The sequence below is a fragment of the Drosophila guanche genome, unplaced genomic scaffold (assembly GCF_900245975.1).
Source record: "Drosophila guanche unplaced genomic scaffold, DGUA_6, whole genome shotgun sequence".
NCBI lineage: Eukaryota > Metazoa > Arthropoda > Insecta > Diptera > Drosophilidae > Drosophila > Drosophila guanche.
In genome coordinates, this window is record NW_022995749.1 from 1,528,569 (window position 1) to 1,555,513 (window position 26,945).

Consider the following 26,945-nt stretch of genomic DNA (forward strand, 5'->3'; position numbering starts at 1 on the left):
TTGGCAAACACAACAATTTATGCGAGTATTCTTCTGCTCATTCACATGTATATGTATTATATATCTTATATTGTATTTATATGTTTTTTATCTCTAGTTTTAAATGCTCTTGTTAGTTCTCTTAGTTGTACTCTTTCGTTTGCCTTCTCTTCGATTTCCGTTTGACTTTGGGTGTGGATGGGAGAGAGTTACAGCCGTCGAACTGCAATTTTGCACTGTGACAGACCGGCCATAAATAGACGGAACGACCCATAAACCCCTTATAGAGCGTCATCTTGTAATTAGATCAAGTGCAAAGCACTTAGAGAGAAGTAAAATTGTGTAGTTTCTATTGTCTATTGTCAGGGTCAGAGCCGTGGCATTTCTCTGTAGTCGGGCACGGCACTCTCGTGATTAAATATTCTATTCGGGTCTATGTTTTTCTTTAAATATCAGTGTCTCGTGTCCGCTGATAAGAAAACCTGTTTCGAAAATAAACACAGCGGAAACACGTGTCATACCATAATTTAAGTAGCCAACCGAATCGAGTTGTTCGGCCCGTCCGGGTTTACTGAGGTCGAAAATGTTCAAGAAATACGATGGAATGACAAGTAGGTTGATATTGCTATAGGAAAACGTGCAACAGTTTTATTTCAATTCATATGATACATGGAAATGTATGTACTTATGTTTATATTTAAGTTATAAATTGCACAGCGGACATGGGAAGAGGTGAGTCCTATAGGATTCTGCTAAGCCATCCCTTAATCCATTGAAACCAAACACTCCCTTCCTATGCCGCTGCTCCCTGGTTAAATGCTAGCATAGAAAATTATCTATTTGGTCCTTTCCTTTCATTCGAATTTTGTTTTCTATTTTCTTTTTCTGTTTTGGTCTGCGTATGAGATTTCTGAAATGATATAATACTTGCTCTATTCTTGTGCGAGTTCTGACTCCTAGACCTCGTGACCATTGGCCTTGTGGCCGTTCTCCAGGGATCCATTGAGTGGCTGCGCTTCCAGCGTCTCTCGCAGCTCGCGGCCCGTCTCCAAGTACTCCCCGCCCTTGGTCTTCTTGCCGAAGCGCTCGCCGTCGGCAATCGTCTCCAGCATCGGCTTGTTGTGGGTCTCGGGCAGCAGCAGGGAGAGCAATCCGGCTGTCAGAGAGAGTACGCCGCAGATGAGCATCGGCAGGGGTCGCCAGATGCCGGCCAGTGGGGCGAGGAAGGGAGTCAGCATTCCGCCAATCCGGGCAACCATCGAGGCGGCGCCCAACGCCACGTTCCGCACCACCGTGGGAAATTGCTCTGCAGAGAAGATGTACACAGTGCCGTAGGAGGCGGTGATGGCCAGCTTGCCCAGCATTGCGCATGTGACAATGAGGACATGCATGTGTTGGGGAATGACGCCGGTGAGCGACAGGCTGATGCCTGCCACCACCAGGCTGCCGCAGAGGATGGAGCGCCTGCCCCACCTGTTGAGCGTGAGCAACAGGAAGATGTAGGCTGGGATCTCGACGGCGCCAGAGATGGCATAGTTCAGCAGGACATTGCCTCCAAGGGTGTTCGTGTTCCACGAGAGGCCATAGTAGACGCTGCTGGTCACCAGCCAGTCGAGAAAGATGAGCAGCGTCTTGCGACGCAGATTGGGATAGCAGAACAGATCCCACACGGACGGCAGTGGCTCCTTCTCCTTCGCAGGATCCAGCTCCACCTGCTTGTCCGCTGAACTCTCGCCATCGTCCAAGAGCTCACTGAGAACCTCGGGTGTGATGTCCACACGATTGAATCGCGCCGCCTTCTGCATATTGGCAATCGCGCACTCCTTGCGGCCCTTCGAGAGCAGCCAGCGGGCAGATTCCGGAATGATCCAATAGTAGCACATAAAGATGAGTCCTGGCAGCGAGAGGGAAATCTGCAGCCAGCGCCAGTCGTGAACGTAGTAGACAAAGGCCGCCGTCAGCATGTAGCCCAAGGAGAAGAATACCATCACAAAGATGCCTGCATAGAGGCGCTTGGCAGGACCCACCATCTCCATGGCAATCACATAGGCCACCAGGAACACGCCCGATGTGGTGGCACCCACAACCAGCCGGGACATGGTGTAGGTGAAGTAATCGGGCGCCAGTCCGGCCAGGACTCCAAAGACCACCTGGATAACCAGCGAGGCAAAGAAGATCGGCTTGCGTCCGTACTTGTCGCTCAACTGGCCAAAGATTATGCTGCCCAGCAGCACACCGAACATGAAGAGAGAGTCACTGGCGGACGCCAGTAAACCACGTCCGCAGACGAGATTCCACTCGGTCACGGCGCTGTTGAGGTACGTGCTCTGGTCGTACACATACTGGTCGCAGCTCAGGGTGTTGTTTGTGGTTCTCGGCAGGCTGCCGTTTAGGTACTCCTCGCTGTAATTCACATCGTAGTACTCACACGCTTCTGCAGGGGGATATGAGATTTCCCACAGTCGCTGCGGCAGCTCGTACTGGGATCCATTACCCGATGCATCCTCGAAGGGCAGCACGCAGCGGAAGTTTGGTCTGGCCAGAAGAAAGACGCCGGCCAGCTTATGGAAGGCCACCGGTATGGACGTGAGGCAGATGAGGAAGTAGATGATCTTCTGGTAGCGCCCAAAGTCGCCCAACTTGAGGATAGCTTCGTCGTATCCCATGTTGGAATAGCTGATTCTCGGATTCTATGCGTTGTGACGCCTTACGGTACGTAGCAGCTGTTGTCTTCCGCTCTCGGGGCTATGATTCACACTGATGGGACCGCTAGGTTCGGGCTCGCTTTTTGTGGTTCTGTCTCGTGATGTTTTTTTTTTTGGCGCTCAGCAATCCGACGTAGCTATGACGGTGACGTGTACTTTGCTCCGTCGGCGTCTCGGACTTTTGGAGAGCGTTGACAACAACCGGCAGAATAGCGCAGAATTCTCTTTAAAAGCAATTATTGCTTACCCAACACGTGTTCCTAAAACAAGACATGAAACAGCCGTCAGAAGAGGAAGCCGAAACGGAACCGCAAAACCAAAAGAAACCCGAATAGCGTAGAAGCAAGAGACTGAACCGTCGCGCAATATCTAACTCCTATATTCCCTCAAACAAACGCCGCTACCGGGTGCGTCACCTTTGGCGAATGGAACACAAATGAACTGCGAGTCCGGGCCTGCAACTGCAGAGACTTCGGAGAGACATATGGGCCGACTATATGGCGATATATACAGAGAGCCATGGCCAACAAACACCAGTCCGTTCTAGGTACACAGAGCTCTCTGGCCCTCAGATATGTTTATGCTGACAACAACAGAAAAAAGAAACATAATTAATGGTTGTTCCGGGCAACGAAGGTGTTCATACCCTTCCTTGGAGGTTTTTGCTAATTTCAATACATTTTCACTTATTTTACTTTGAATGAAAACTACAAAATTTCTTGAATATATTTTGCTTATTAATTTGAATATAACTTTATGGGTTTTGAGACCCCACTTCTGTGCGCAACGAACACTTGACCAAATGCATGGATCTCTCTTTTCTAGGGTATACAAACACTAACAAAATTTGATGAATGTTGCCGGCTGCACACTCTCAATCGCTCTCTCCGCTTTGCGCAAACTCTCGACTTTGTTTTCTGCTCTCTTCTGACCCTCTTGCCGGTTGCCTTGTATTGTTTCACGCTTGGAGCAAGGGAGAGGGCAGAGGCTTGGCCAGCCCCTAATGGTACGTTGTGTGTGTTTGTTGTTTGTTGGTAGTGTAATATTACAGTTAAGGGACATGCGAAACCTTACCGATCCCTGCCACCACATTTCAATGAAAATGGGAATTTAAACAGCCGCAGCTGAAAACATAAGCCAGGTAATGGAAATTCGAATAGATTTTTGTGTGTGTTGAGAGTGGACTTTCATCAATCAGGCGATCGTAAGTGTCTTGTCTCTCTCTCTCTCTCTATCTGTCTTTCTCTCGTTTTCTCTGTTTCCCCGCTCAATTGATGCGGGCTGCTGCTGGTGGAGGCAATTAAGCCGGTCGTACGATTTCATGGTGCCAGCACCAGAGAACTTCTCTCAATTAGACTCAATTAATTAGCACAACGCAAACCCATTCCCAAGATATGCTCAAATCAAAGGAGAGGAAAATCGTACGATAGAGTGTTGAACCTTTCCTTTCTTCTTTTATTTGTGATCAGAAATCAGTAAGGAAAAGCTAGCTTTGGGTTGCAACATGTTGGATACCCTATGACTGCGCTCCATACCTACATTAGACCTACTTCGGCTTCACACAAGGCCATTGGAACATTTGCTCGGCCCCGTAGATCCATTTTGTGGCAGCTGTGAGGAAAAGTAAAAACCACTAAAGTCAATAATTATTTATTCACTGGGTTTAAGGGTGGAACTCACCCCATTTGGAGCCCACCAGCACCGGGCAGCCACCATGCTTGGATCTCATTTCGCCTTGGTAAGTGCTGTTCATATTGTGAAAGACCACAGCACTACCCTTTCTGGGCGTGCAGGAAATCCCCAGATCAGGGAAGACCGTGTTGCCACCCTGCTCGACATCGTTCAACTGCAGGACATTCGGGGCTTTCTTTTCAGATGTTCAATTCTTTGTATGGCAATATACTCACATAAAAGAGAGCTGTGGCTATCCTGTCGCCACGTTCAATGTAATGTTCATACTGCAAATCATCCAATATTTCAGCTTACACAATCTCCAATCATATAATAAATAAATGCTCACTGTGGGTCCAAAGAAGTCCCGATGTGGGAGGTACTGTGCGCCAGGAACGTAGTTGAGAACCAGCAAATCATCCGAAGATCCAAATGGAAGCACTTCGAAGCCGGTCATATACTTCACACGCCGATTGACCGCGATCACTGCCTTGCTTTGGTCATAGTCTTGGAAGGCGCTCATTGAGGTGCGACCATGGTCGAGGACTTCCTCTTTGGACAAATCGTGGACTGTGCTGCGCTTCAATTCCGGCATAGCATCGCGCTTGAGTTCCTCAATCTCGCTTTCGTAGATCACATCGTGATACATGGCTATGTACGGCTCCCGGTGGAGAGGCTCCACTTTCAAGGGGGCCAGCCGCAGCAGGGGGTGGGTGTGGAAATCGTAATGGCAGCTGAGACCTTTGGGCGGATCGAATAGTCCGCGGCAGCCCTGGGCATAGCTAAAAATTTGTCCTTCCTTTACTAATTCCATGGGCACTATCTCGCCTCTCTCCATAACCTTCAACTGGCGAAGGATTGTCTGGTTATCGGTTCCCAGGCTCGAAGCCTTCTGCAGCACTTCCAACGCGAGCTCCTTCTTGCCTGCAAAGACGTCGTCAGTGGCTGGATAACAGATCGATGCCGAATCCTTACCCAAGTTATAAAGGTTTCTGGCATAGAGTTGCAGCACATGAGCCCAATCGTAGCCCATCACCCGATGGAGCTCATCATGATCCGCTCGGATGGCCTCAAACCAAGCTTCTGCCAGGTCGAAGTATCGCTGCTCAAAGCCATGTCGGGCCAGGGAAGAGCAGTCCATTAAGTCAAAGCTTTTCGATCTGAAATGCAAAATGAATTAGTCGAAACCGATTCGAGGAGGAGGTGGCTTATGTGTATTCACGTGTATTGCTTTCCATTGATCAGGCCACGGGAAAAGTCTTCGACAGACAACCCATACACATCGATCAGAATATATATAACTTTGCAGGCCTCATCAAAGTCGTCTTTAGTGGGTAAATACGGTCGTAGTTCCTGCGCGTGTATCTGCCACGCTGAAATATCAACAGGCGAGAATCATTATAGCACTTTGCGAATCGTAATCCATCCCATTCCAACCTGAGGCCACCGTTTGGCGCATAAATCGCAGCCACTGCGGCCAGTCCGAGTGCAGATGTCGCAGAAGGGTAAAGTGCCTGATGGCGTTGAATTCTCCCCCCTTGTGCTGCTCCTCCAGCTGATGCACTATTTTCTCAATCTGTGTTACACCGCTGAAAAACTGCATGCTTAGTCGAAACCAATTTAGCATAGTCCATTTTTCACTCACAATTCGACTGCGTAAAGATTTTGTTGCAGCTCCCTAGCATACACGCTCAGATCTTCCACGAGATATTTCTTCAAGTCCAGCAAAGCAACCTTTTGGGCTATGGAATATGCATAGTCCTTGTTTGCTTCACATCTCTCCTTTATAGAAATAGAAAATACGAACAAAATGAGTGGGAATCTTCTCATTTTTTACATGCAATTGCAAATGCATTTTTGGCTTGCGATTCCAAATTTTCTTAGCCATGACTGTAGCCAATGTTATTTAATGTAAATTATGTGAATCAGCTGTGAAAACTGTTATTCTTGCCAATTTCTGTACACCCTACCTTAGCTTACCCTTCCTTCAAACTTGAAGAAGCTTGCCCCAAAATATCTAAGTAAAATGATTTTGTCTATCCTCTAAGACAAGGAACGCTGCCGCCGACGAGACCTCCTTATAGTTGCTTCAGGTCTTCGGTAGCATCATGAAGTAATTATATAAGGAGGTGCCGTCGGCAAAATTTCTCTACTATCTATGCTGTTTGCAAGTGCGAGTGAAAGGGCTATGCGCTGTGTGAGTGAAGCGAAACTATCGTGAGATGGATTAACCCTATGATGGCATGGAGGTTAAGTTGACCATTACGAGAAAATGAGTTATTTTTCAAAATTTAATTGTTTAATAAGCTACCACTTGAAAGTAGTCGGTATTTGTCCTTTTAGTAGATTTGGTTTTGCTTAGGGTCATAATTAAAAAAAAAAAATATTTTATTGGCAAAAATAGAAAAGTCATTTTTAGCGCGCATATGCTTAATATAGGCGGTTAATAGGGTTACAAAAAATCGAAAAAATTCGTCCGCACAGAACTTTTCGCATGAACAACATGAATTATAGGCCAAGCAAACCCGAACGTCGACCCGTTACCACCTCCTTATATAATTACTTCATGGGTAGCATCAGATTTAGCAAAATTTATCGATATTTTTCTTATATCGACCTAATATTTGAAACTTAAAAGGATAGGAAATTACGAGAATAAAATTAATAAAATAAAATAATTTTATAATAATTTTAATAAAATACATAATGGAGGATTGCACACCTGAAATTTGTTGTGACGTGTTCACCTGTTGTCGACCCTTTAATTTATCTCACCAATTAATTTGTCAGCATTCCAAGAAAAGGAATTCGTGAAAGCCAGAAAATCTTGTGGAGAATTGACTGATACATCTGGTAAAATTATTGTTTTATCGCTGAGACTCCTAATTAGCTAGTAATATCAAATTATGCTATCAAAGTCGAGGAATAGTGCTTGTATATGTAAGTGAGAACGTATATTATTTTTGGTATATTTCTATGGGATTTCTCTTGGCATGTGACCGCAAGGTATATCTAGTAGGTAGGAAAGGACGAACTTTTCCAAGCTCCAACATTTTCGCACCTGTTTAAAGGATCTGCCAAGAGAGAATTTCCCTGACCGTTTCAATACAGGAGAGGATTTCCCTGACCGTTTAGACACAGGAGAGAACTTCCCTGTAGAATTTCCATCGCATAGGAAATATGGAATGTAATTTAGCTGGCGCACCTGCAATTTTTGGTGACGTATTTACCTGTTGTACAGGTAAAACAAAAGGAAGTCATGAAAACTAGCCAATCTTTTGGAGAATTGATTGATGAATCGAATAAAATTGTAGTTTAAGCGCGAGACTCCAAACTAGCCAACTTATTGTAAATATAACATCAAAATCGTGGAATATGATTTACGGCTACGGTACATTTACGGTATATTTTTAAGATGTGAAGGTATATTTTGGTATATTTTAAAGGGTCTAACGGTATATTTGATCGATAATCTTGCGGTCGCACTGGCTGCCACATTGAAACCGCAGCCGCGAACGTAAACAACGAATTTTGTCGAAATGGAAACACCAGAGAAACATTTTTAAACTCATTCATACAATTTCGTTGATAATATCGCTATAGTTATAATAGCGCCATTCATGTCTCGACGTTGTTTATTTTCTTGCTAAATTTTCGCGGGCCGTTCATGATCGGACGGGCGGCGGACTGTAGTCGTCGAATCCAAAATAATTAACAAACAAAAGTAAACAACCGTTTCGGTTAAAACACTTCAAAGTTTTGAATAAAAAATAATTTTCGGCTAACAACCTTTTGGAAATTAAAATTTTAAAACTGTGCTTTATTTGTTTTTTGGACTCCACGGGCCTGGCCTAAGTTAAGAGCAGAAATCAACGCAATTTGTTGCTCCTCCTCCCGCTCGGCGGCTCTCAATGTGTGCGTGCGGCGTCGGACCCGACTAAGATTCTTTGATACCCGTTTCATCCCCAGGAAGAAATCAAATGTAAGTACCCCAAGCAGGTATAGGCAACACCTGTGTCTCTCTTCTTGTTTGCCATCATCGACGTTTCTGTTGACTTGCATTTATCGCGGATTTGCTGCCCATGCAATGGGTTGACTATAACGTAGGTGCAACCAGGGAATCGATAAGCAAAGACGGAAGTCGCACGGGGACCGTGGACGTGACCATGAATCCAATTGCATGAGTGAAGAGGGGCGCGCAGTCGCAACTGCACCCCCTCAAAGCAAACCACCACCATTTCCCTCAGCTGTCCCGCACCCCACACAGGCACAGAGAGCATAGGTTCTATTTATAGAAAGTGCCGAGGGCATGTCAACGTTTGTTTGCCTTCAGAAGCAAACCCCAAGATAGATTTGTGTCCCGACCATTTTAATTGAGTGCGGAAATGAGCAAACGTTTTCTTCCAGCGGAGCGGAGGAGACGACACAAGTGTCATTCTCCCCCAGCACTAACCATTCCATTCCAGACACATTTCTTTTATTTATGTTCCTTGGAAATCATCAAAAAGTCGTCATGGCGTCGTCGTCGCTCCTTTAGGCTGCGGCGCATGCGTTTCCATGTCCACTCGGCTCTTAGTCGAAACGTGCCCATCCGATTCTGGGCATTTTAAAGCCAATTAAACGGGTTCGAGTATGCCCTTTCGCTCGTGAAAGAGTATGTTATAGTAAAGGGAAGTCATGGACATTGGACAGACACTCTAATCGAGGGTCAAGAAAATAATAATAAGGAAAATACAAATAAATAGGCATTGTCTCATGTAATTAAGATCGCTCTGACTCGACTCCCCAGTCGAATTTACTCCACTCTGTTGACTCTTTTACAGGCTATTCATGGATCGACTTTTGCCCGTGTTCTGTGTATCGTTCCCTCTCTATATACCAGCGCAAAGGTTGCATTTGCTTTGTTGTTGTCGCTATTGTTGCTGTCACTCAAACCCCTACCAAACCCCTCCCCACTGTTCCGACCACCCGCCCTCGTTGCCGAAACAAGACTCAACACGCGCCACAACGCACCACACAGCTGACAGGAACCTCAGATCACGATCCTCTGATCAGCCCTCCGCTCCCGTTGTCCATTGTGTCACCGTGGACAGCTGCTCCCTTCGAAGTTTGAACAGGCAGCCCCTGGAACAAAAGAGTTGGTCGACGAAATCCCTTCGCGAAATGTGTAGGCCCACTTTGAAGAGGAGGCCACTCCACACACTACGAACCCAGCGAGATCTGAAATGAAATTCTCGAAACTGCTATTTGCATATAATGCCAAAAGTGAAACACTGAAACATACGACTGTCCATTGTTGCCGCTCGTTGGGTGAAAGTCAGAGTGGTGGAAGTCGGAGTCGGAGACCCGGAGTGTGTGTGGTTTAATTGCAGCTTTTGTTTTGATTGACGATTAGCATAATTTAAGATGTATTTTACACCAACTCGGTTTCCCTGATTGTTTCTTTATGCGTGCTTCTTCTGTTTGATCTTTCCCCAAATGCAAATGCAAATGCAAATGCAACACGTGCTTCACAAAATGTCCATTAAATGGGTGGGCTAACGTTTCAGTTTCCTGTTTCCATAAACATATCATGATAAGACTTATGTCACGAACTGCAACGGTGATTCAAACTAAAGCATTGCGTCATCGCAGAAGGGTCTATTACCTTAAAGTTTGCTTTTAGGTTCAATTTTGATAAGCAAAACCTAAACCATGAAATACTGAATTAGTCTCTTGAAATATAGATAATATGGGAACCGTTTCTTTTGCTTTTAAGAGAATTGTCAGCCAATCAACAGTATCTCACGCTGGTAGTCCCTGACCCTGAAATGGGTATGCTAACTTTATCAACAAACATCCTCCAAAGGCTGAAATTAGTAAAACTCTAGTCCCAGTCGCACTTCGAGTCCACAGTCCCATTACCATTGCCATTCGCCCAAACCAGACGTTGATGGATTTGCGTGAAGGGGAGCATCATAACTCATTTCCTCAAGCACATGTTCACAGATTTTCCATATGTTTTAACGGCTGCAAGTCATTACAATGCACTTGTCGGACATCTGTATGCACTAACCCATTTCGGGGGGAAAAGAATATGGGAAAATATGGTTGCCTTTCATTCTGTTTATTTTGGGTCAACGCTTTGGGGGCTTTGGTCTTTAGTACCGAAAACCGACTCTGTTCTCTCTTTTGTCTGTCGCTGTGTATTCGGGCAGTGTGTTATCATTTTTCCCATTTGATATTTAATCTTATCTTTTGTCCCAGCACAAAAAAAATGACTGGACGACTACGAGGAGTATATTTCGTTGTCAACGTTCTGTGTACTCATGTAATGGGAGAGTGTATGCTTATTGGGTAAAAAAGAAAGCATATTTGCTGTACTCCAAGACAAAGAAAGTTGAACACTATTCTTCCATCATCAGAAAATCTATTTTGGGTTAAACTTAAATTCTATACGACAAAAATCATTAATCAAACGAAAGCGAGAGCTTGGCTTTCGAGTCATCTAACATTTGATTGACGGACAGGAAGTGATAAATTCGATACAAATGACTTGAATAGAGATTTGTTATACAAATTTCACACGAGCGAACGAAACAAAGACCATTCGGGCCGAGTGTTTCGGGTATTCTATCCCTAAGAACAAAGTGAAATTTGCATTTAAATTACTTTCCCTTCTCTCCTGTAACTGTATACGAGAGATCCCTTCCCGGAACTGTTGTAGCAAATTGCCGAGCGTTAATTACATCGCTTTTCAATTGTTATTTTGGTAATTTTCCCGCAATTTCAGTTTTCAGGTTTCCGTTTTCTTTTGGTTTTGGTTGAGTATTTGCTTGACTGTCTGCTGCATTAATTTGTTCCACTTGCGCGACGTTTAACCATCGACAATCTTTGGTATTTACCTCTTATTTCTTCCCTCTTTGCTCCACGCTCTTCGATTCGATTCGTGCGGAGTCGTTGAACTCCGGGGCGATGGGGGGCGATCTGATGTTGCATTGTGTCTAGTTAACTCTGCATTTCTGGGGCATTACAGTATGAAAATTAACTAAACAAAAACCGAAATAAGCCAAAAAGATTGAAACAACAAAACGCTCCGACAAAAAAAAACTTGTTTCGGCCTGTGACTTTTGCGCATGCTCAGCGTTTTGCTTTGCCAACGCTTTACGGTACAGTAAACTCTGGCCCCCTCCTGCTCTCTCTCTCTCTCTCTCTCTCTCTTGTTGAACTGAACTGAAAACCATTTTCCTGTGACGCTTGGGCCATAAACTTTACAGCTGCTGATGCAGCTTCTACTTCTATTGTTGCAAGTGTAATTGCCTTTTCGACCATTTCCCCTCTCTCTATGTGCTTTTTCTACAGCGCTGCTCTTTTCTGAGGGCTAGTTGTTCCAAAAAATGACTCATCATTGTGTGCTCCCATTTGATGGCCAATGGCAGCTGCAAAATCTGCTACCAAAACAAGTAGAACTGGTTGCCTGGCCCGCTGCGCTGCCACAGCCTTGTAAATCCATGCAACATCCGAATCGAATCCGAGTGTGTGGTGCAATGCGATGCTATGTGATGTGAGCCCCCGCGCGTTGCAAAATCGCGAACTAACCTGAACCTGTCGCACCGTTAGTGCCGCGTCCCTGCTGCTCCTCGGACTACTGGTTGAACTTGATATTGAAACGTTCTCCGCAAATCGAATAAGTACTCGGGTATGGTCAAAGAACTGCAGAGTCGCCAGATAAAAACGTAACTGGTTTCGGATACCCAGAGATGGAGCTTTTGTCGCGCTCTCTTTTTGGCACGATCCAAACCATTCCAAGCGCCTTTTGTCGACAGCAATGTTAATCAAATTCCAATGAAATGCTAAGAAAAATTTCTTAGCTAACGGTTTGTTCGTGGAGTCGTGGACTTCTTTCCCAGGTATTACCGGTGCTCCGTCGCTTGGCTTCTTCATGTCAAGTAACCCCACGAAAAGTGTCGCAATTATTACACAATTTTCATGGTTTTATTACCGAGGTATTGCTTCGTCGTACGGTTTCGGTTTTTGGCTGTGCTTCATTTTCCGAGCAATTCAAATTATTGTCTTTTTTCTTTCCACAGTTGGTAGGTAGAATGGCATACGAGTCGACAACTTGACTTGGTTATGAAATAATGGCAATTGCTTCGCTGTCTTCATTTCCTTCTCTTTGTTGTAGCCCTGTTTTGTATACAGGGAAGTGCCACAAAAATATGTGCGACCCAAAGGCCCCAAGATGTGGGTCAAAATGCGGGAAAGACAGTGCGAATAGTGGTGTTAAAATTACAAAAGATGGGCATTGGGCTATGGGAAATCAATTTTTGTAATGCAAATTGTAATAAATATTCCATAAAATCAAAACTTCTGTGCTCTGCTTTCTGTAAGCTCACACAAAACCTACCTAAAATTTATATCAATTACTTCTAAATGTTTTTTAAATTTCCCATTGAAACCCGAATTGATATTGAAAAGGCCCCTATATCCATTTGAGAGATCATCTCTTACGAATTTGAACCGCAATCGATTGTGTTTGATTGATTAATTTTTTCACATTTTCCTTCCACTTTTAAGCCCTAAAGCTACAGCCCCCTAGGCCCCGGCCCCTGCCCTTAACCGTTGTGTGCATTTCTTTAACTGTTTTTCATTTTCTGTTGCACAATGCAACAGAATGCATAACAAAGCTGTGGCCCAAAACAATGGGCCCATAACGAACAACATGATTATTAATTATTCAGAAAAAACACCACAACAGCACCTGTCGGCCCCTGGCCCCTTGCCCCTTGTGTGTGCTGGTTATCAGTTGGGGTACGAGGGGCTTTTGGCCAGACGGCGACCGGAAGGTGAACCTCGGTTAATCGCAACGGTAGAACAGTTTTCCATTACAAAGGGATACTTACATATGTGAATATGTACATACAACATGCATTTCATATATGTATGTACATCCATATCTACATATTGACCTCTTTTGGCAGCAGTTGATTGCAGTCAAAATGCATACCTAGTTAGAAATATAATAGAAGAATGCAAATCTTTTTGTGTACATATTTACATATGGTATGATATTTTTGTGATTGTTCTTTCTATGAATCCATTTTTCTATGGCATTGATATGAGTCGATCTAATTCACGTAATCATATGTAAATAAATGTACTTTATGTAAATACGTATTCATACATTTGTATGTACATATGTGTATTCTTGATACTACCTAAAGCAAATAATAAAGAACACAGTTACAGCCAGATAGCTTTGAACTGAGGAATGGACAGATATTTATATCGGCTATGCTTTCCTCTGTAAGGATATGAAAAAAAAAGAAAAAAAGATAAAGCATAACCATCTCTTGTCAGGTGTGGGGTTCGAACCCACGCTCTCTCTCGAGAACCAGAGCTTAAATCTGGCGCCTTAGACCGCTCGGCCAACCTGACTTGTCGGGCGACGTTGTCTAAACGAGCTATATAAGCGACGGCTGTGCTGTCGCCCAAGTTGGCTATGCTTTCAAGGGTGTTTTTGCTTCTGTGTGTCCGTTCTCTATGTATTTCTGTTTGCATTTAGGATGAAAATACATTTTCTGTGCTTTTAACTGTAAATATTTATTCTAAATTGGCTTGTACTAACTTTTTGGGCTCCTTTTTTCTTCAGCTGTGAAGTCGAAGGTAAAAAAGATTAATAATTGGTGGAAAAATACAAATGAGCCGAATAAATCCATGTCCTGCCCAGCATTTGAACCAAGGCATCCTCGTTTGCCAAGTGTTCTATGCTATTTTTGATGCCAGATATTTGCAATCACACAAGCGTACCTACATACTAAAATATGCATTTATTTTAAGCACACTGCTGTTTCCGCCTGCCAGAAGAGAAAGATATGTCCGATTTCGCAAATTTTCTCTCGTTTTCGTATTTTGTTTCGTTCCGTACCGTTGTATTGATCAAGAGATTATGGCTGCTGGACAGACAGCTGATGTGCAGACAATGGGTGCGATTTCCTCCCCTCAGACACAAACATGGACATACGCAAATGGCGCTGTTAGTACGTCACAGTTCAGCGAGCTGCTCTTTCTCTTTCTGACTCACCTTCTTCGCCTACAAATCACCCACTGCCTCTGCAAATGCCACCCTCTCTTTCCCATGAAAGCTTTCGTGATGATGCCGCTATCAATTGCATCTGCTTGTAGAGACTTCGCTAATTCCTTGTTGTTCTCATTCAAATCTCTTTGTTTTGTACACCCAAAAGCTTTAAGCTTATCAGAAACAAACCCACTGTACAGTGGTTAGGGGTGGCCCACCACCCTTGTAGAATGCATGTCAAGCAGCTGTTGCTTCCATGAAGTATGAATAACTCAATTTGCCAATTGAAGTGAAACAAACAAAACCTTTGCAAGCCCTGTTAGTTATCCCGGAAGTTGTTATGCGATCCGATCCCCTGCAATGGAGGCTTCACTGTGCGTGAGGACGCTTCCTGGTGACTCGGTGGCACACACTTGAAGCAAGTGGTTAGTGTCCATTGTTTGGTTACACCAAGTGCCGGGCCCACAACTGGAAGTATTACTGTGGTACCCACACACTGATACCGGCGTAGAGAGGTGATGACTCGGAAATTGTGGATTCGGCGCAGTAAGCAAAGCTGCAACCCCGTTCAGAGAGACAGTCAGGGCAGGATGACGATGACTGCCGCCCGCCCAGAATCCGCAAGCCGAATCAGTGCATGTCGCGCGTTCACTGCAGTCACCACGCCACGTGTCGCTTTCGCTAGTAGCATCTTCTTCAACATCACTGCGCTTCGGCTACCATTTTTCGGGGCGGGGTGCCCCGAAACAGAGAACTCGGTTACTGGGTGAAAACTGTACGGCAACAGCATCGACATCAACAACCACTACCACAATAATAGAAACATCGAGAGCTGCAACTACGAACAAAAGTCAAAAGTTCAGCATCGCATCAGATTTCCTAGATATACGCGAGTGCATGTAGAGACAGGCGCCAGACTTTAGCTCCATATTGGTTGCTCATCTCGCAGTCAGCGCTCATCTGCTTTCCATCTTTCAGTGCATTTAGACTAGACCGTAATGTAGGTCAGAAATAGCCATAAACTTAGCAACTCGCTTTTCCAAGCACTACAGCTGCAGCTACGGCCTGTGCGAAATTTGATTAGTGCTCGGAAAATTGAATTAAAAGTGAAACGCATTTGGTGTCTTGGATAATCGCACTGGAATTATCCAACAGATGCGAGGCCGGAGGTTTCCAAAGCGGAACGGTGACGCGGTGCATGTGGAAAGTGTTTAATCGATAGTTAAAAGCGTAGCAAAAAAAAAGTGAAAATCAATTCCCCCGGCAAAAGCGTTGTTATTGTCAGGCCTACCGGGTGGGGTGGAGTACTAACAACAGCTACCGCAAAGATTCAGACCATCCCAAACATTGAGAAGCAACCCTCTTGAGAGTAGCTTCACACCCTCGTGTTCACTCCTCAGGGAAGGAGCCTTCAGAGTCTTCAGAGTTCAGTGCATTGCCCTGCAATTAACCTATTGAGAGGCGCGACTGCAGTTGAACCCACAAAATGGATTTCTACACCAACAAGAAAGAGCTGCACAACCCCTGCACTGGTATGTAGGTTCAATTAACTTGGCTTAATTGTCGTCGCACTCATTAAAAACCAATAATAATCTTATCTCAAGACTCCATTAAGGAGGTGGCAATGGTATGGGCTATTTTTATTCTTTCACACATTAATTAGGTTTGTCTGGAAAAGATAATTATTTAACAAAATTCGTTAGGGTGAAAATGCAGCTAAATATTATTAAGAAGACTTATTAAGAAGATTAAGATTACTTGGTGGCAATTTCCCACTGAACAGTGGCCACTCCAGTATATATTTTTTATGTGCTAACAGAGAGCAATATAATTTAAAGTTGGTGTACAAATTAAAACATAAAGAATAAAAAAAGTTCACTCAAATAATGTCAGATGTGGGGTTCGAACCCACGCTCTCTCTCGAGAACCAGAGCTTAAATCTGGCGCCTTAGACCGCTCGGCCAACCTGACGGGTTGGGCCTCGCAATCTAAACTGCGATATAGAGCAAAGGATGTAAACAGATTTCCTTGGGATAAATTTAAATTAATTTTTTTGCAAATAAAAATAAAAGGAAATGTTGGTTTTTGCTTAAAGGTTGCGAAGAAAGTAAAGAAACGAGAAAACTTGGCAACATTTGAGGCATGTCCTGGGATCAAACCAAAAGATATTTCTACAAGTTATCTCTCTTAATCATGGACATAGTTCCAATTGAAATAAAAATACTTAAAGATTTTGCAATAAAAATACAACTGTTGTAATTTTTTAAATTCTATTTATAAGCCATTTCGGGTTCGGTTGATTTTATTTTTCATTCTTTATTCTTTTGTGCAAACACAAAAAATCTTGTATTATCTACAAGTCTATACTTTCGACTTCGATACTTACTCCTGCATATCGGTCACAAGTTGATGTCGTATTCAGAATTCAGATAGCAGAGCGTGAAAGTGCATCAAAGGTTTGGTGCCTTTGGAAAATTTTTTTGATGGTAGCAATGGACAAAGGCCCCCCAAAGAAATCGTCCACTTGGCACGCAAGTTCGACTAATAAATCGCAAGCACGCAACACTGTTTGGTCGGAAAAGGGCGAGCCTGCAAACAGTTTAAACGATGATATCAGCCCCCACTTTGCACCATACCACCTCTGTCCTACACTCCGCACATAAAAGTAAACACTGTATATTCTCCCTACAAGAAAATCAGGAAGAGGCGTCTGCTTTTCCGGGCTTAGCTTTTGGCTAATTGCTGTACGTATCGTGGGTCAGTGGATGGGTCGGAGTGCGGTCGGTGTCAGTGCATGTGCTCGGATTACGTATACGCACTGTGGGGCCAATAAGCCTGTTAGCTTTTCTCCCATTTGTCTGTTTTGTAGAGGTTCCATTCTCGACTGCAGTTTATCATTTACTGGGGCTCTCTTCGTGTTGAGGCTTCACATTTCATAAGCTCTTGGCCATGTCTTAAACATGTCTTGGGCCTCCTCCCTATTCGTATACACCAACCATATTTAGAGGTCTCTGTCTGTGTCTCTCTCTGTCTTGATTTCCTACACCTTCACCTTCTGCTTCTACTTTGACTCTGACTGTGGGGCCTTGTCCATTGTCAATGTCGTCGCCTTCCAGCATTTCATTTCCTTCGCCATCAAGTCATTTAGGCCTGCTGCCGCTACTGCTTCTGCCACACTTGGATGCCTATCTTGTAAAAAAAAAGAGTGGGAACTGGGGGACAGAGGCAGTGTCAGAGAATTGCATTTCCATGCTATGCAATCAGCAAGAATGCTGCCAGGCAACTTTTCTTCTGCACATAAACGGCCATCATTGCCTTCTTTGAGTTCTTCTGCCTTCTTTTTCTGTGCCTAGGCAACTTCACTTTTTTGCACAATTTGTAATTTATGCCGCCGTCTCTTGGCCAGGAGTAGGAGAAGAGCCTCAAGAGCTGCCCGGACAAATTGCGAAGCGACAGAGGCGACATCGTTGCCGTGATTGTGTTGCAGTCTTGTTGTTGCATACAAAAGAACTCCATACACAAGACTCTCCCTCCGTCTATCTGCATCTCAATCATTACTTTTTTTCGCTCTCTGCATAATCAAGATTATGTTAAATTGCCTGGGTAAGTGTTGTTAATTTACCATGAGCACATTATAAAGCCATTGCAGCCATATGTTGAGGTTAAGCTCCACTTTCTTGCCGACAAACTGGGCTAATTATGATGAATACATTACAGCCCATACTTCGATAAATGCCAAAGCAATTTCTCGATATCTGAATAAGATCTATTCTTCAACTTGAACCCTCCAGAAAATGTGACTCATTCAAGTTGGGTACAAACAAAATTGAGTTTTGTTAAGTGCAAACCGTTTTAGATGATAAGACTCGACTTAGTTTGTGGCTCAAATAGGTTCATTTTGAGATTGAGTAAGGATTAAAGAGCTACACATGTACATGAGTCATCTGTTTATGTTTGGGAAACCCATTAATGGATTGAGGGAGGACCTGCTATCTTATCCGTCTGCTGTTGACACATCAGTTCAATATAACAATCATATACAGTAGAAGCGCTTTTAAGTACTAAATATGTACACATGTATGTATGTATGTACATACATATGTGCATATTTTGGTGAAGGCGGGATACTCCCTCGAATGTCTCTCTCTTCGTTAGGCATTTTGTGTTTCTGCCAGTAATTAGAGAATACATAGATAAATAAATAAATATAAATCTTATTGAAACGATTGCAACAATTTCTTTCTTTGCCAAAATGTACATTTTAGGGAATGCAAAATGTTTATCTTTCCAATGCAAATATAAGGAATACATTGCTGATACTGTTTTTAAAAATCCCGAGTTGATAAACGATTTTACAACACAATGTCATTAATTATAAGTGTTGCACCCACAATACAATTTACAAATTGAAAGCCTAGCCCCGGATGCCGAAGTTTTTTATACTCTTTCAGTACAATTACATTTGTACATAGATGGAAGCTGCTCAATAAATATTTGCAAAGATCTCAACTGAATCATACTACCCTACACATGTACAGGGTATAAGCGTACACCCAACTGTTTTAAAAACAAAATACACCCACACATAAACCCCAGAGCATCGTTCTTAGAACCTCATGATTCGAAATGCGTCGACACTACACTGTCTTTCTCTCACGCGTCAAAGCAAACCCAAACAAACCCCCACAAAACAGAGCCCGTACTGACGGACGACGACTCATTTGGCGAAACACATAATATAATGAATGCCTAACAATCATTTAATAATTTAGCACTTTGAAATAAATTTATCTTGATGAATGCGGGAGAGAATTGCGGAACAGTAAAGCTATTGTTCTCTCGCTCTTCTCCACCAAACAAACGCCGTCTCCAAAACTGTCGCAGTGACTGCGTCCCACACAAACACACACAAATTCAGATGAAGTGCAGCTCAAAGAGGAAATAGAGAAGAGCGGAAAAGGGATGCAGATAGAGGGCAGAGGCGCCCCGAACCCTGTTCTGGTGCACCATTAACCCAGCGAGAGCGAAATAAATGAATTTCACCTTGAAGCTGCTGCTAAAACAATTTCCAACGTCATCGTCTCGCTTTCCGAAATCAGATAACCCATAGACAGAGAGAGATATGCATACATGTATTCATATACATATGTATGTGTGTATGTACATACTGTGCATGTACAAGGGGACAAAAGATAGGGGGACAATGAGAGCTTGCGGTTTTCTATCCATATATCCGATTGTTTGTACAGATTGATGCGAGCGCTGGGCTCAGAGGTTTAGCAGAGGTGTTTAGCAAATCCCATAACAAGGCCGCTGCTTTGTTGTAGACTGTGAGAGAGAGAGAGTGAGATAAACCTACACCCAACTCCGCCGGCTATCAAGTCCACTTCAGAACGACACAACTACGCCCATGAGTCAGATAGTGCATGACCAAGAAAGGTAACCAGCGAAGTAGACACGAAGCGAAAGGCAAAAGAAGCAGACCAAAAAACAGACAAAACATGAGAGAATGATTTGGACGGGGATGTCGACAATGGGATACCTTGTACTTAATTCTAAGTGGATGCCATTGGTTATATCTGTGGATCTTAAAATCTACAGATGGCTCCATTGGGATTCGCTAGAGATTCAGTTGTGGAATCGGTAGATTTCCACCACTAATGCATACCCTTGTAATCTATAAGTACAGGGTATAAATGCTGCCACAGCGACAGCCGACAAGAACAATAGGCAGGTGAGAGAGCCGCCGGAAAAGAGAGCAAATAAAAGAGCCAGAGAGAGGGCAAAGAACAGGTAGAGTTAATAGCTGAGAAATGTTCACTGTTCACCCAAAACGTACCCATAAAACACCGGTCCCCTACTATCCCCCCTGCTGGCAACAGAGCGGCAAAGCGGGCCTTAATGACTGTTCCAGAGAGAGCGGCGGTGGAAGCAGCAGAAGCAGCAGCGCCGGCAACGGTGATCGGTGATCGCTACAGCTGAGTGCGCTCCACAGTTGCCATTCGGAATTCAGGAACTCTAGATCACAGCAAACGTTATTTGGTTGTTCCTAGGTTTAGGTTCTCTCTCTCTCTCTCTCTTTGTGTTATTAATACTCGAAGCAGCGGACGAGGTAGATAAGATTTTCGCATTGATACTGCTCCGCGTCATGCACACCTTTCAGCGAGCAATTTCCAGTTATAAATAATTGTATTATTAACCTTTATGTGTTTCTTGCTTCTCCTTTAGTGCGCAAAATGTTGGAGGACACCCAACTCGTGTGGGCGAGGGATCCTGCCGAGGGGTACATACAAGGTCGCATTACGGAGATCGGTACCAAGGAGTTTGAGGTCACGCCGATCGATCGCAAATATCCAAAGCGCACCTGCAGCTATGATGACATTCACTCCTCGTGCGATGGGCCACAGGATCATGATGATAACTGTAAGTAAACCTCAGTCATATCTCCCATGGGAAGCGCAAAACCGCCGCACTGTGTAGGGGGCCTTTTATCTACCCTTGAAAATATTACATAAATGTGAAAAGAAAGTGAAAGAACAAACATTCCAGTGGAGCAAGCAAATATCGCTTATTGATATTATTCCTGATGGCTGTATCTTCAGAACCCGGGAATCTTATCTACCCACGTAGATAGCACTGCTTTAGCGTAGAATATTCCAAGTATTTCCAGTCTCTTAGTTGATCTTTCCGACTACGTGAGAGATGAAATCTCTGGATATTTATTGTTTAGCAAAGCAAGAAATGGAGCATCTTGAACGTATTTCACTACGATCCGTTGGCACTGTTCCTTCACATAAGCAACGCAGCCATTAGCCACGCTTGCTGCTTGCATGACCCCCAGCCCTGTAGGTTGCCTCCTCAGGCGACAGGGGGAAAGTGGTCTTGGGCCATAAAGTCTCGCATCAGGCCCCAGACGTTTTACTAACCTACTTGATTGTGCCTTTACCTGAATTTCCAGGCGAACTCATGTTGCTCAACGAGGCCACATTTCTGGACAATCTGAAGACACGCTACTACAAAGACAAGATATACGTGAGTACTTATACGAAACTATAATTAATTTGAACTAAATATGTATATGTGATTTACCGTAGACCTATGTGGCAAATATACTGATCGCCGTGAACCCGTACCGTGAGATCAAGGAGATCTATGCACCCGATACCATCAAGAAGTACAATGGCCGTTCGCTGGGCGAGCTGCCGCCGCATGTCTTTGCCATTGGTGAGTCCCCCTTGATACGACACCACAGATGTAACGAGTATCTATAACCTTGACTGTACTTCCCATCACAGCGGATAAGGCGATACGGGATATGCGTGTCTATAAACTCTCGCAGTCCATCATCGTGTCCGGTGAGTCGGGTGCCGGCAAGACGGAGTCCACCAAATACCTGCTCAAATTCCTGTGCTACTCGCACGACAGTGCCGGCCCCATAGAAACCAAGATCCTAGATGGTAAGCAAATCATTTATACCAGAGAAATTATGTGTGACTGATCAGAAAACCATCCAATCCTTAGCCAATCCTGTGCTGGAAGCTTTTGGCAATGCAAAAACCACTCGAAATAATAACTCCTCGCGCTTTGGAAAGTTCATAGAGGTGCACTACGATGCCAAGTGCCAGGTGGTGGGCGGCTACATATCCCACTATCTGCTAGAGAAGAGTCGAATCTGTACGCAGAGTGCCGAGGAGCGTAACTACCATGTGTTCTACATGCTCCTGGCCGGAGCACCGCAACAATTGCGCGATAAACTCAATTTGGGAAAACCAGATGACTATAGGGTTCGTATGAAAGAGATATCTACCGCAATTTAATCCGTACTCACGCCTCGGTTATCCTTTTCTTCTTTAGTATCTCTCTGGCTGCACGCAGTACTTTGCCAATGCCAAGACGGAGCAACTCATTCCCGGCTCACAAAAGTCGAAGAATCACCAGCAGAAGGGCCCCCTCAAGGATCCCATTATCGATGACTATCAGCACTTTCACAATCTGGACAAGGCCTTGGGTCGATTGGGTCTTTCAGACGTTGAGAAGCTGGGCATCTACTCGCTGGTGGCGGCCGTTTTGCACTTGGGCAACATTGCCTTCGAGGAGATACCCGACGATGTGCGCGGTGGCTGCCAGGTGTCGGAAGCCACGGAGCACTCGCTGACCATCACCAGCGGCCTCTTGGGCGTGGATCAAACGGAGCTGCGTACGGCTTTAGTGTCTCGGGTGATGCAGAGCAAAGGAGGCGGCTTCAAGGGCACGGTTATCATGTAAGTGCAAGACGCATTCCACCTTGATATTTGCTGGTCGATCTAATCGATCCACTCGTTTCGTGCAGGGTTCCATTGAAGATCTACGAGGCGAGCAATGCTCGCGATGCGCTGGCCAAGGCCATTTACAGTCGCCTCTTCGATCGGATTGTGGGTCTCATCAATCAGAGCATACCCTTCCAGGCCTCCAACTTCTACATTGGAGTCCTCGACATTGCGGGCTTCGAGTACTTCACCGTCAACTCGTTCGAGCAATTCTGCATCAACTACTGCAACGAGAAGCTGCAAAAGTTCTTCAACGACAACATCCTCAAGAACGAGCAGGAGCTGTACAAGCGCGAGGGGCTTAATGTGCCCGAGATCACATTCACCGACAACCAGGACATCATCGAGCTGATCGAAGCCAAGTCCAATGGCATTTTCACGCTGCTCGACGAGGAGTCCAAGCTGCCGAAGCCTTCTCCCTCTCACTTCACTGCCGAGGTCCACAAGTCCTGGTCGAATCACTATCGCCTGGGTTTGCCGCGATCATCGCGCCTCAAGGCACACCGCACGCTGCGCGATGAGGAAGGTTTCCTGGTGCGCCACTTTGCCGGCGCCGTCTGCTACAACACTGAGCAGTTTATCGAGAAGAACAACGATGCACTGCACGCCTCGCTGGAGGGTCTCATGCAGGAGTGCGAGAATCCTCTGCTGAAGACCCTCTTCCCCTCGGGCAGCAGCACTTCCATTCGTGGCAAGCTAAACTTCATCTCCGTGGGCTCCAAATTCAAGACGCAGTTGGGGGAATTGATGGAGAAACTAGAGCAGAATGTGAGTAGATAAATCTTACACTTCTCTTCTCTTTGACTAATGAGTTTTTCCTTCCCTCAGGGTACCAACTTTATTCGCTGCATCAAGCCCAACAGCAAGATGATTGATCGCCAGTTCGAGGGCAGCTTGGCTCTCGCTCAGCTGAAATGCTCGGGCACCATCTCGGTGCTGGAGCTCATGGAGCATGGTTACCCATCGCGTGTCCTCTTCGCCGATCTGTACAACATGTACAAGTCTGTGCTGCCCCCGGAGCTGGTCTCGCTGCCTGCTCGCACCTTTTGCGAAGCCATGTTCCAGTCGCTCAATCTAAGTGCGAAGGACTTTAAGTTTGGCATCACCAAGGTCTTCTTCCGGCCCGGCAAGTTTGTGGAGTTTGATCGCATGATGCGCTCAGATCCCGAGAACATGCTGGCCATTGTGGCCAAGGTAAAGAAGTGGCTGATTCGCTCGCGTTGGGTCAAGTCCGCGCTGGGCGCTCTGTGCGTCATTAAGCGTAAGTTATCCTTAGATTTGTTTGAAATATCTTCTCTCTATTCGAACGAAATGTCCTCCCCCAGTGCGCAATCGCATCATCTACCGCAACAAGTGTGTGCTGATGGCCCAGCGCATTGCTCGCGGTTTTCTGGCCAGGAAGCAGCATCGACCACGCTACCAAGGCATTGCCAAGATCAATAAAATCCGAACGAACACACTCAAGACAATTGAAATCGCCAACGGACTGAAGATGGGACGCGACGAAATCGTTGGCGGTGTTAATGATATCTACAGGCAGATCGATGATGCCATTAAAACTATTAAGGTATGTCCTGAGATTTCTCCACTTTTTTTGTGGAACTGTTCCTCTAACCTGGTTATTTCTTGCAGTTGACTCCCCGCATTACCCAACGCGAAATCGACTCCATGTACACTGTGGTGATGGCCAATATGAACAAGCTGACTGTTGATCTGAATACCAAGCTGAAGGAGCAGCAGCAGGCCGATGAGCAGGAACGACTGCGCAAGATTCAAGAGGCCCTGGAGGCCGAACGGGCAGCAAAGGAGGCAGAGGAGCACCGACAGCGCGAAGAAGCCGAAAACAAGCGACTGTTTGTAGAACAAAATTAACATTTATCGAACCCCAACTGAGTGTTTGCTTCCACAGAAAAGTCGAGATGGAGACACGCCGCAAGCATGCAGAAGCGCAACGATTGCGCCAGGAAGAGGAGGATCGTCGCGCTGCTCTGGCACTGCAGGAACAGCTCCAAAAGGAGGCCAAGGACGATGCCAAATATCGCCAGCAACTAGAACAGGAAAGACGCGATCATGAATTGGCACTGCGCCTTGCCAGCGAGTCCAATGGCCAGGTGGAAGACAGTCCTCCAGTTATACGCAAGTATGTTGAATGGTTTCCAGAAAATAATATTTGGGGGAAGCATACATATACATAAGTTGACGAGGGTGTCAGGTGTGGTCAACTAAATCCTCAATCATTGGGGATTACATTTTACAGTAGATATATTTTTGGGGAGATAAGATAAAAGTTATGCGAATTATATTTGACTCGGAGGAGACAGCAATTGTATATGTACAGAAAGATATGAATGTTATGACTTGGTTTATAAGTATTTATAATTTATTGTTTTTAATTATTCCTGAAAAAACTCACCAACTTTTTCCCTTTTCCTCTCCCCCCAATCCACACGCAATCTACTCTCCACACCATTCACACAAACCACACAAAAATCACAAAACAAAACACAGTGGTATCAATGACGCCTCTCCCATGGGTTCCAACAAATTGATCAGGTATAGCACGCTTTATAATCTCTATAAATATACATATGTACAATACGAATTCTTGTAAATTTTGTCAATATCTTCTTGCTTTCACTAATTGGATAAACGAACTTTATACTTTACATTCTTATATGCTTTAACTTTCTGTATTATTCTTTTAAAACACAAAAACAAAAACCAAAAGTTTTTCACAAGTTGTGTCAAACATTGCTTCGCGGTACTTGAATAAGTGAGTTGGTGCTGGTTTTGAAAACATTCTCATATCTAAAATTAATACTACTAACAAACACCTAAAGTAAAGGTCTATCTCATGCCCACTAATCCAAATCATCCATAACAAAGTATCAACTAGTAATTGGCTTTAGTCTCTCTTATTCTTGCAATTGTTTTGCCTGTAAATTCCTCCCATTGTAATGCCATCACATGACTCACTTTTTTGCTTGCGCTTTAACCTGCAATTTATTTTGTAAAATTTGTATAGTAATCCATTATTTTCCTATGCAACTATAGATCGGATAATGTTCGGGCACAGCAGCAGGCCCTGGGCAAGCAGAAGTATGACTTGTCCAAATGGAAGTACTCGGAGCTGCGCGATGCTATCAACACTTCCTGTGATATTGAGCTGCTGGAGGTAGGGCAAAACTAATCTACATACATAATTCTCTGCTGTATACATTTCAAGTATCATTTTTGTAGGCCTGTCGTCAGGAGTTCCATCGCCGCTTGAAGGTGTATCATGCCTGGAAGGCAAAGAACCGCAAACGCACCACCATGGATGAGAATGAGCGTGCACCACGCAGCGTTATGGAAGCGGGTAAGTTAAATATTTGCCAGATCGCCCTCAATCGCTATAAGTCCACCCACCTTGACAGCCTTCAAGCAGCCACCGACTGTGCAGCCCATCCAGCAGATTGTGACGGCCCAACATCGCTACTTCCGCATACCCTTCATGCGAGCCAATGCACCGGACAACAGTGGGTGTTCATCAGTCTCCTTTTGGTGTATAAAATAATAATTGAATCTTGTTTTTTTGCAGCTAAGCGTGGCTTGTGGTATGCCCACTTTGATGGCCAGTGGATCGCCCGTCAGATGGAACTGCATGCGGATAAGCCGCCGATTCTGTTGGTTGCCGGCACGGACGATATGCAAATGTGTGAGCTGAGCCTGGAGGAGACGGGCCTCACGCGGAAACGTGGCGCCGAGATTCTGGAGCATGAATTCAATCGGGAGTGGGAGCGTAATGGCGGAAAGGCCTACAAGAATCTTGGTGTTAGGCCAAACGGACCACATTCAGCCGCCGCGGGCATGCAGAAACAACAATAAACCAATAGCCCCGCCCTCCACCAGTCGGAAACAAATGAAATGAAAGCCGTTTCAGTGGTCCAGAGGATGAAATTTTAAGTTTTACAAACAATTTCTGAAATTTTACCCTTTGGTAAAAAGTGACCACGTCCATAAAATTGAGTAAATACAATTAATTATCGTATGTGTTTACTTACAACATTTACTTCACTCGCTCATCCAGCGCCCAGACTGTTTTGTGGGGGCCTTATATAGCTATTTAAATATACAATAAATACATAAATATATCTTGAATTAAGTGAAATCTTACGATGTAAAAGGATATGGCAAAGTTGTATTTAGTGTCTAACTATATTGATTGCGTATTTAGTTCACTGCGAT

At 44.6% G+C, this 26,945-nt stretch overlaps 3 protein-coding genes and 2 non-coding genes across 8 annotated transcripts; 1 reads left to right on the top strand and 4 right to left on the bottom strand.

Annotated features, from left to right (window-relative positions):
• Positions 1–601: 601 nt before the first annotated feature.
• Positions 602–3,128, bottom strand: LOC117585278 (organic cation transporter-like protein). The gene has a single exon (XM_034274701.1). It carries the CDS (start codon positions 2,643–2,645, stop codon positions 936–938), a length of 1,710 nt encoding a protein of 569 aa, XP_034130592.1. The 5' UTR covers positions 2,646–3,128; the 3' UTR covers positions 602–935.
• A 978-nt stretch (positions 3,129–4,106) lies between these two features.
• Positions 4,107–6,391, bottom strand: LOC117585273 (prolyl 4-hydroxylase subunit alpha-2-like). The gene is made up of 9 exons (XM_034274696.1): positions 6,336–6,391; positions 6,001–6,137; positions 5,793–5,944; positions 5,578–5,728; positions 5,331–5,515; positions 4,705–5,279; positions 4,592–4,642; positions 4,365–4,530; positions 4,107–4,295 (listed from the first exon to the last, which is right to left on the bottom strand). The coding sequence occupies exons 3-9, from the start codon at positions 5,812–5,814 to the stop codon at positions 4,231–4,233; spliced, it is 1,215 nt and encodes a 404-aa protein (XP_034130587.1). The 5' UTR covers positions 5,815–5,944; positions 6,001–6,137; positions 6,336–6,391; the 3' UTR covers positions 4,107–4,230.
• Positions 6,392–8,162: 1,771 nt separating this feature from the next.
• On the top strand, positions 8,163–26,886 carry LOC117585264 (myosin heavy chain 95F). 4 transcript variants are annotated; one of them, XM_034274682.1, is made up of 18 exons: positions 8,163–8,337; positions 20,641–20,835; positions 21,371–21,444; positions 21,507–21,636; positions 21,708–21,869; positions 21,934–22,196; positions 22,267–22,673; positions 22,742–23,486; positions 23,547–23,979; positions 24,044–24,285; positions 24,351–24,571; positions 24,628–24,858; positions 25,227–25,271; positions 25,447–25,491; positions 25,773–25,893; positions 25,959–26,076; positions 26,135–26,236; positions 26,299–26,585. In XM_034274682.1, exons 2-18 carry the CDS (start codon positions 20,649–20,651, stop codon positions 26,583–26,585), a joined length of 3,813 nt encoding a protein of 1,270 aa, XP_034130573.1. In that variant the 5' UTR covers positions 8,163–8,337; positions 20,641–20,648. The 4 variants fall into 4 exon arrangements, with proteins under 4 accessions (XP_034130573.1, XP_034130570.1, XP_034130571.1 ...); XM_034274679.1 differs by lacking the exon at positions 8,163–8,337 and adding an exon at positions 15,505–15,944 and having other exon boundaries at positions 26,299–26,886; XM_034274683.1 differs by lacking the exon at positions 8,163–8,337 and adding an exon at positions 20,385–20,524.
• Trnal-uaa lies at positions 13,689–13,772 on the bottom strand. The gene has a single exon. It is a non-coding gene; the product is annotated as a tRNA-Leu (tRNA).
• On the bottom strand, positions 16,300–16,383 carry Trnal-uaa. The gene has a single exon. It is a non-coding gene; the product is annotated as a tRNA-Leu (tRNA).
• Positions 26,887–26,945: the final 59 nt, after the last annotated feature.